The sequence below is a fragment of the Schistocerca serialis genome, chromosome 3 (genome assembly GCF_023864345.2).
Source record: "Schistocerca serialis cubense isolate TAMUIC-IGC-003099 chromosome 3, iqSchSeri2.2, whole genome shotgun sequence".
Classification (NCBI taxonomy): domain Eukaryota; kingdom Metazoa; phylum Arthropoda; class Insecta; order Orthoptera; family Acrididae; genus Schistocerca; species Schistocerca serialis.
Window position 1 is genome coordinate 366,041,664 of NC_064640.1, and position 9,844 is coordinate 366,051,507.

At 37.9% G+C, this 9,844-nt stretch overlaps 1 protein-coding gene across 1 annotated transcript; it reads left to right on the forward strand.

Annotated features, from left to right (window-relative positions):
- Positions 1 to 2,159: 2,159 nt before the first annotated feature.
- On the forward strand, positions 2,160 to 4,434 carry LOC126470182 (5'-nucleotidase domain-containing protein 1). The gene has a single exon (XM_050097838.1). The coding sequence runs from the start codon at positions 2,293 to 2,295 to the stop codon at positions 3,799 to 3,801; it is 1,509 nt and encodes a 502-aa protein (XP_049953795.1). The 5' UTR covers positions 2,160 to 2,292; the 3' UTR covers positions 3,802 to 4,434.
- The last annotated feature ends 5,410 nt before the right edge of the window (positions 4,435 to 9,844 follow it).

Sequence of the window (9,844 nt, forward strand, 5' to 3'; positions counted from 1 at the left end):
TCACATACTTTTTAATTGGTAAATAAATTGTAATAATTGAACCCAAAATTTCAATAACTGCTTAACTGTCTGCATTAGCTATTTCCTGAGAACTTTTTCACCAACTTTTGCATGTAAAATTTATTACATGCTTCACTATGGAGCACCTTTTCACCAGCAAATCACTTCTCACATTAATCGTTATGAAAATATTCTATATCCTTCTGAACTAAGAAACATCTGTAATAATCAAAGGAAGTAATCTGCAGCCCCACAGTTTTCATAATTATCCTATAAAGACAATTACACACAAATGAACACACTTGACACACTTTGGCAACAATAAAGTGCTGGACAAAAAATTTCGTTATTTATTTTCAATGTTATTTAAATATTGTTAAAATAGTTACTTTTACATTATTGGTTAACTTCTCATTAAAGTCTCATTATATTACATTGCACAACAGGCAAATTTGGATCCCTCTTAAACTATGGTATTAGATTATTTTCCAATACATCACAAGTTCTGGCAGTCTTTCTAGAGAAAATGAGACAGTTTTCTCTTTATAATTATTATGATACTATGGTAAATTTTAGGACATGGACCAGGAACCTATGACAGGTGGCATGAACTTGATCAATAACAGTCTGTATGCACACATAAATTAAACTATATTGATAAAAGAACTCACAATAAATACCGATTTTACAACACTAAAAAAAATAGTACATTGCCTGGAGGTGATGATGCAAACTACTACGTTGGTATTGGTAAATATTATGTAATTTTAACCTCAGCATTTACAATGCTTGCATATGACTTCTTGTAATTGGTAACTACCATAGAACTCAGTGTAAACATTCCATATTTTTAACACCAGAGTACATTCGAGACAAAATTTCCATGTGGCTGTACAGAACCAAGATGTGTTCACGATGATGGACTAATACTGACTCGAATTTTGTCCTGAGTTGCCAACTTCTTAACACGTCTTACACCTTTCTCATTGGCATGCTTCCCTCCAGCTTTTCCTATTATGTCGTCACAATACTATCAACCCTATAATGCATTCGTAACTCATACGAGATCTTCACACATTATATTTCATGTATAGAAATGGTTCAAATTCGGCACAAAATCAGAAATAAACATAAGTAATGACTGAATATACATAAAAGGTAGGCAAAACATTATCAGTAAATGACTGAACATTATAAATGACATTAAACGATGGTGATACAAAGTGCGCTACGAAACGTTTAAAAATAATGATGGCTATCATTTCTTTTCCTTACACCAAAAATGCAATATATGGGCTGTGATATTTGTAGCAAAAAGCGAAACACCCGTGCACTTCAAAGCTTTAAACCAAGTTAATAATAGATATTCCACGAAAAAGCGCTAAGATGTCTGTGTCACATATGCACAAAATTTGTGGTACTCTTGAATGGGCTATGTCTGTATTATCGACATAACGGCATTCAAAATATGCAGAGCGATTTCGGGCAGGTCTGACGCCTAACTACAGCTAAGTGACCTGGGAAGCAATATGCAATAAAGAGAGACAAATTGAACACACAGCTGACTCAAACTCGTTTCATGCTCCCGATCTGTGGCGATCTTCTGTCCACACGCTATGTTTGTTTGTGCAGATGTGACTCCAGGATGAATTTTCACTCTACAGCCGAGTGTGCACTGACTGAAACTTCCTGGAAGATTAAAATTGTATGCTGGACCGAAACTCGAAATCAGGACCTTTGCCTTTAGCAGGCAAGTGCTCTACCAACTGAGCTACCCGAGCACGACTCACGACCTCTCCTCATAGCTTTCCTTTCCCTAGTACCTAGTCTCCTACCTTCCTAACTTCACAGAATCTCTCCTGAGAACCTTGCAAGACTAGCACTCTCGAATTCGAGTCTCGGTCTGGCACACAAATGTGATTTGAGCCCATGAGTTTGAGAAAAATTTCTAAAGCTTCCAGCCATGCGCACATATTACGTCTGAGCAAATCTTGGGTCCATACGCAATTTTTTGTTTACGTATATTTGATGTGCGCTGAAGTTTGCGCAGAAAGATCGTTGCGTGCCATAGAGTTGGTGACGGCAAAGATTTTCATTTGCACAATTCTCCAGATGGTGTATTTTTTATCTTGGTATTATATGCTTTGATTATTTGAACTTTGGAGCGGTGTGAGAAGTTGTGCAACGAGTGATTGTGGTTAGTGTTTGCTGTATTATGTGTTGTGGAACGCTAATTAATGAATCGATGTATGTTGATCCACATATGCGTGAAGAAAACAATTTTCATCGACAATGGTTATGTTCAATAGTGAAGTTTCCCTGAAGATTAGTAGAGTGTTTTCAGTACTTGTAGCAGGTTGTCGGTTTCATTCTGTGAAGAACAGAAGTCAACAAACACAGGAAGCAGTATTGCCTTACGTGGTTTCAGTTAGTAACTACAAACGTTTTGGCACACATATTTGTGACATATGTTCTAACGGACGTATGAGCGCATCTAAAATGACGGAACACAACTATTTCAAGTTCACTGATTACGATTGGATTGGTTTTGATTTAGACAATACGCTGTGTAAATACAATGTAGAGAATATGATGAAAATGGAGTATGATGTCTTGTCGAGATTTCTTGTCGACTGCAAGAGTTACCCCGAAAAGCACTTATTCAAACCTGTTGATGATGACTTCAATTACATTAGGAAAGGTGTTATGATTGATTTTGATAAAGGTAATGTTTTACAAATCGGCAAGGGTGGGAAAGTTCTTCGGGCATGCCACGGTACCAGAATGTTGACCAACAATGAAATAATCAAATATTATGGACAAGACAGAATGTGGAAATTGGCTGGGGAATTTTACGAGGACATACTCGGTGCATGGAATGGTCCACTGTCGCTCAAATTAAGAACTGTTCTGGATAGCTTTGATATGCCTGCCTCCCTTGCATTTGCCCGCATAATAGATACATTAGATGAAAAAGAAGGACGAGAACTAGATAAGTATAATGTTTGGCCTGATGTGCTAGACGGTTTATATTTCATGTATCAAAGAGAACACTTTAGTACGGATACTGGCGGTTACTTTCCTTCCATGAAATCGGCTCCTGAACAATATATTTACCGATGCAGTGATAACGTAACCTCTTGGCTGAAAAGTCTGAAGAAACAAGCAAGAACGTTTTTATTAACGGGTTCAAATGTCGATTTTGCATCATTTGTGGCACGGAATTCTTTAGGCGAAATGTGGGTCGAATTTTTCGACGTAGTCGTTTGTTTCGCCAGGAAGCCTGGATTTTTTACAGCCTCAAGAGAATTTGTCGCAACTGAAGATGGTAAGGAAACTGTATCTGTGACTGTAAATGATCTGCAATTGAATAAAGTTTACAGTCAGGGCAACTGGAAGGAACTGAGACAAGTTTTCTCCAAAACTGTAGGAAAACAAAATCCCAGATGTTTATATGTAGGAGACAACTTGATCCAGGATATATATGTACCATCGAAATACGTGGATTTAGATACAGTTGCAGTTGTGGACAATATGTTGGAAGAAGAGCAGCAAGTGTCTGTCGACAGCAGCAGGTCAGGAGTATCGTCTTCACGGCCTTGGGCATCTTATTTCGGTTGTGAAAGCCATGGTATTAGTATATGGAGTGATATTATATGTAAACATTCAAAAATATGTGTACCGAGTATTGATGTTCTTGCAAATCGTCCGGTTGATTACTTGTGGACTTCATTTAGATTTAAAGATCGTAATTGTAGAGAACATGGTTTCCATCCAGTAGCCCCCATAATTTTTCGTTGAGCATGTACCGTAATAGTTTCAATTCAGTGGTGGGAGGAAGCATGTGAATGAATGAGCTAGTGAAGGTGAACTCGTTTTTACTTTGTGAGTGGGTGTAACGGATTGACAGACTAAAAACAGTGTTATCACATAATATCTTGTCTAAGTAGTTGGAAAAACATATGTATAAATTGGCAATGTTAGTGGTGTATGTTTGATGTATTATTGTTTATGTGTAGATGTTAAATTTCAATAAATAATTCAAAACTCTTGAAATCCTGATAATGATCATGTAGCAATTTCTGTGAAATTGCTTCAGGCAAATGCCAGAATGGTTCCTTTAAGGGCACAACCCATTTCTTTCCCTAGTATGAGCATGTGCTCTGTCTCTGATATCCTCATTGTTGACAGGAATGTTAAACACTAATCTCATCCTCCTCCTACAGATTTTGAGCTGTGTGGTGTCTCCTACCCAGTAACCTGGAATTTTTCATAGTTTGAAATTCTATTTTTATGTAATAAGCACAAAACTACTGGTTGGGGATTTGTCTGTTATGTAATACAGCTTTTCTCAGTTTACTTTGCAGGTTGCTTTTGTAAAGAAAAGTTTGTTAAATACTTGGTGAACATATACATGTGCTGCATCAAACTTTATTTCATGTACATATTTCTTGGCTTCGCCACCTGTCAACCAAGTTATCCCCTTCCAACCCAGTCTGGAACCTGGATTACACTATACATCAGTTAATCAGTATGTATTTAATTTTTATTTATGTGGGGGGGGGGGGGGGGAGGAGAGGATTAACAGGCACACTTTCACAGTAGCCTTCCTCTGATGTCAAAAATGACATTAGCTTATTGTAGTACATAATTAGTGTTCACTTTAATTTCCTCTTTTCAGCTGTTTGTGTCAACACTCAGACTGGTGATTTGGAGTGTCTGTTAGCGCCTTTTGAAAATTATTCACTGCAATAATACAGTTTTGTGTTATCAGTCCAAAGGCTAGTTTGCTTTAGCTCTCCATACTAGTCTATCTCGTGAAAGCTATTTTTCTTTTAATAAATTATTTGCATTGCAACTGCTTTTTTTTCACTGCATTGTCTGACTGGGGGAAAAAAGCAGCAGCAGCTTTTTGTGTTGTTTCCCCCCCCCCCCCCCCCCCACCCCCTTCCACACCTCAAAATGTCAATGAGAAATAAGTTTGTTGTGAAATTGATCTGTCTGCAATTTTGGATTTCTCAGATGCAGTTCTATCCTGTCAGAGTCATTGAAAGTAAGTACACTTCACTTTTTTGTTGTGGGAGGGCACCACATTAGGCAATTTGCATACTGAGAAAGATTTGCTTGTCAGTTTATTTATGCAACATATAATAGGGATCCTTCTGTGTAATGTGTCAATGTTGGTAAATATAATTTTGCATAGTTTTCCCATGTTGCCTATTGGTCTGAAGAATGTTGGGGTGCAGCCGGCCGCAGTGGTCTAGCGGTTCTAGGCGCTCAGTCCGGAATCGCGCGACTGCTACGGTCGCAGGTTCGAATCCTGCCTCGGGCGTGGATGTGTGTGATGTCCTTAGGTTAGTTAGGTTTAAGTAGTTCTAAGTTATAGGGGACTGATGACCACAGATTTTAAGTCCCATAGTGCTCAGAGCCATTTTGAATGTTGGGTTGCTACTGTTGGCTAGATATACATATTTTGCTGGTCACACACTTTTACTTGGCCCCTCTGTGATCACTGTAAGTCTGCTGACTTCATGCCACTCTGTAGTATCTATGGTTATTGCCAACATTAGCTACATAGCAGTGTTGTGTGGTGTAACTGTTGTAAATATACTGTTGATCCGTATGCAGTGTTGTGTTTAGTGATTGCTAATGTTATTTACAGAAATGAGCAAATACTCTGTATGTGGTCTCTTAACAACTCACTTGTGTCATTTCTGTGACACATTAATCCATTACATGTAAGTTTATTTTATAAACTATAAGCTGGCTACTCTAGGAGGAGGAGTAGGCAGGCTTGTCTCAGCAGCCAATCAGCTCGTAGCTGATCGCAAGCTTCAGCTCCCAACATCTTCCACCCAGGGGCCAGCTAAAATTTGTGATTGGCAGCCTGTGTGGTACTATGTTCTTGTATGTAATGTAAAATCTGTTAGCAACTTTATTAGTTATGGAAGGGATGCACTATTTATGTACCGGTGTGAAGGGTGTAACATTGCCAGGATGAAATAAATGTGTAAATAAGTTTACGAATGTCTGTTATAATTTTACTATTTGCTTCATCTTTTGTGGTAAGTAGTTTGAGTGCAGTATATCTTCTTCAGATGACTTCTGTCTCAGTACATTTAATGACAACCCGTATTGCAAATTGAAACACGTAATAAGTTGCTGATAGCGGGTACTGATTTTCTTGTTTATTTTGCCAATGTGCAGAGTGAGCATCATAAAATCAAAACCATAAAGAAACTGCTGCCTGGCACAACTAGTGGATGTATGTTTTTCCACTGATTGTTGCTGCACTTTGTCACTGCAGTATACACTTCATTGCAGTGAGGTATTATGAGTGTAATTGTGCTTGTGTAAAATTCCTTATTGAATACAGAAGAAAATATCTATAGTTGGTGCCTATATTTGTTCTCATTTGTTTTCTGAAACACATCAAGTGTTCGTAGAGAAGTTTCTGAATTCCAGTAGAGAGTATTTATTTATTTATTCCACGTGATCTGATGGTACACAGTGTGTTGCAGATGTCATTTAACATTGTTAACATGTATTAACGTAAGCCTAAAGTATCCTAATCTATTATATTTCTCAATGTTTTCAATTTAACACAAACAGCAAGATTATTGTTCTAAGTATTCATTTACAGAGTAAAAACAGTGACACAACAAATATGACCTCACGGCTTTGCTAAATTTTATATTGTCTTCGATGGACTTAATACTAGTGGGAAGATTGTTGAACAGTTGGAGGCCCATGTGGAAAACTCCCTTTTTACACAGTTGAGTGTTTGTACGTATAACATGCAGGCTTGCGTTTTTCCTGGTGTTTTGTTCATGTATTTCATTATTTTTTACGACTCTGGGGTCAGTTGGCACTATGTGTTTTCTTAAGAATTTTAGAGTCTCAAGAATGTAGAGGTAAGGCAGTGTAAGGATTTCCAACTTTCTGAAGATGGGTTTGCAGGGGTCTCTGGGTTTGCTCCCAGTAATAATCCTCATTGCTCTCTTCTGGATTCTGAATGTGCTCAGAGGAGTTGGAGCATTCCCCCGGAATATTACACCATATTTTAGGTGGGCTTGTATATAAGCGTAGTATGCACTGGTTAATGTTTTCAGGCTAGCACATGTTTTCAGTACACTCAATGCATAACAGCCAGTACAAATCGTGGCATTTAGCTTTCCTGTATGTGTATTCCATTTCAGGTTATCTTGAACCCACAGACCAAGGAATTTGAAAACAGTGTCGGTATCTATTGACTGGTTATTTATAGTGACAGATGGCTGAGAGGAATTTGCATTTTGTGTTGTGTGGAAGTTCATGGAAGCTGTCTTTTTGGTGTTGATAGTTAATCTATTGATTTTTGCCCAGTTGCTGAGTTGATCAGTAGCCAAGTTCACAGCTTTTTGCACAGCCTCTGTATTCTCCCCTTTGAGGAGTACAGTTGTGTCATCAGCAAATATTATTGTTTTGTGTGCAGCAACATTCAGGCTCAAGTCATTAATATACAGGAGGAAAAGTGGGGGTCCCAATACTGAGCCCTGTGGAACACCTTGCTTTACAGTTTTATTACTTGATAGTATTTCGGTTATTGAGTTGCTTTGTCTATTAGTATATTTCATGCTGACTCTCTGCATCCGATTGGTTAGGAATGTAGCAATCCAGTTGTTTGCAATTCCTCTGATACCGTAGTGTTCTAATTTTTCCAGTAATATTTTGTGGTCAACAGTGTCAAAAGCCTTTGACAGATCCAGAAATATGCCTGCTATGGGTTGTTTTCTATCTAACAGTTCTAAAAGCGTATTTATGCACTCATATACTGCAGTTTCAGTAGATTTGTTGCTTCTGAACCCATGTTGAGCTAAACTTAGTAAATCTTTTTTTTCAATGAAGTCCATCATTTTTTGGACATTATTTTTTCAAAAACTTTAGAAAAGCAGGATGAGATTGAGATAGGCCTCTAGTTATTCATATCTTTATTATCACCTTTTTTGAAGACAGGAATTACTTTAGAAAGTTTCAGAGCTTCAGGGAAGATACCTGCCTGGAGAGAACAGTCACAGAGGTGAGTTAATGGTTCAGCAATTGTTTGTTCACAATTTTTGATTACAGCTGCTGGGATACCATCAATTACAGCTGAATATGAATTTTTTAACTCTCTGAGGGCTTTTGCAACATCATTTTCAGTGACTTTGGTAATGAAAATTGACTCTGCATATGTGTGATATTTTTGGTTTGCTGGTTGGTAATTTGTGTTAGGATTATTTTGGACCAGTTTTTCAGCTATGCTTGTAAAGAAATTGTTGAATGAGTTCACCACAACTTCGGGATTAGATATAGATTCATTGTGGAGTTTGATTTCTATGTTCGAATGTGAAGCTTTCATTTCCCCTCTTTCCCTTTTTATGATATTCCACATTGCTTTTACTTTATTGCTGGATTTGTCAATGTACTCATCATTCTGCATCCTTTTTGCTTGTCTTATCACTCTTCTTAGGATACATGTGTAGTTTTTATAGCATTCTGTTAATTGGGGGGGGGGAGTCACTACTTTGTTTACATAACATGTGGAGTATTCTTTTATGTTTGCAAGAGATTTGTATAGCTGATGTAATCCAACTCTTGTTTCTATTATTATTTATTCTTACTGGTTTTTGCGGAAAGGCCTCTTCAAAGTGGTGGATCATTTTGTCAAGAAATATGTTGAATTTCATGTTGACATCATTGGCTGTGTACATCTCTGTCCACTTTTCTTTACTAAGGAGGGCATTTAGCTTGTTCAAGTTCTCTTGGGTGAAAAACCTTCGTTAAGTTTTAGGTGGGACTGGGTTTGAGGTATCTTTGCTAACATCGACCTTTAGAATGACAGCTTGGTGGTCACTGAATCCTGCATTGTATACTTCTAGAGTTGGGTTAAGTTTATTTCTATTTGTAAAAATTTGATCTAGAGCTGTCTTGGATGTGGGTGTTATTCTAGTGGGCTCGTTTACAAGGCCGTGCAGATTATAAGTTTTTGCAATGTTAATCAATGTTTCCCTGTTTCTGTTGTGGGTGAGAAAGTCTATATTAAAGTCACCACATATAATCACCTCCTGTTTCCACTGACTTATTTTGGATAGAAACAAGTCCATTTGTAACAGAAAATCATTAATACTACTGGAGGGGGGACGGTAGATTGTAGCTACAATTAGATTTAGATCTGTAAGCTTTATGACTGCACATTCAAAGATCTTATCTGTTCCTATTTCCTTTAGGGTAGGAAGTGGGCTATATTCAATGTGTTGTTTAATGAAGATGGCAACCCCATCATGTCCATCATTTGATCTGGAGTAGTGTTCACACAATTTGAAGTTGGGTAGTGAGATTAGCTTAACCGTATCAGTGCAGAGCCAGTGCTCTGCTAGGCATACTACTGAGATATCACTGAGTTCACTGGTCAGCAAAATGCTTAAGTCATCAGTTTTGTTGCTCAAGGATTGGACATTGTGATAATAGATTTTCAGGTCTGAGTGGGGTTTACTCAGGGGGCTCGAAGTCATATTTACTGTGTCACTGACCTTTAGTTTAAATTGTGCTGTATTCCAGATATGTTGACTTCTGAACGGTTGTGCTGGTTCTGTTGGTCATCCTTGGCAGCCATCTCATCTTCCAGGTAGGCCTGAAAAGTATCCACATGCACTTCACACTGTTGAGGCATCACATTGACGTTTTGGAAGGATGTCTCGATAATGTTCACCATCTTATTATTGATCCTTTCAGGTTCCTGGCCTTTTTGAGGGGTCAGGGGGTTTGTGTTTCGTCTCTGTGACTTGTGACCCATTTGTCTAGTGTAGTTTGCACAGTATGGCCA

Coding starts and splice junctions, on each gene's coding strand:
- LOC126470182 (XM_050097838.1), top strand. CDS start 2,293: ATGGTTATGTTCAATAGTGAAGTTTCCCTGAAGATTAGTAGAGTGTTT.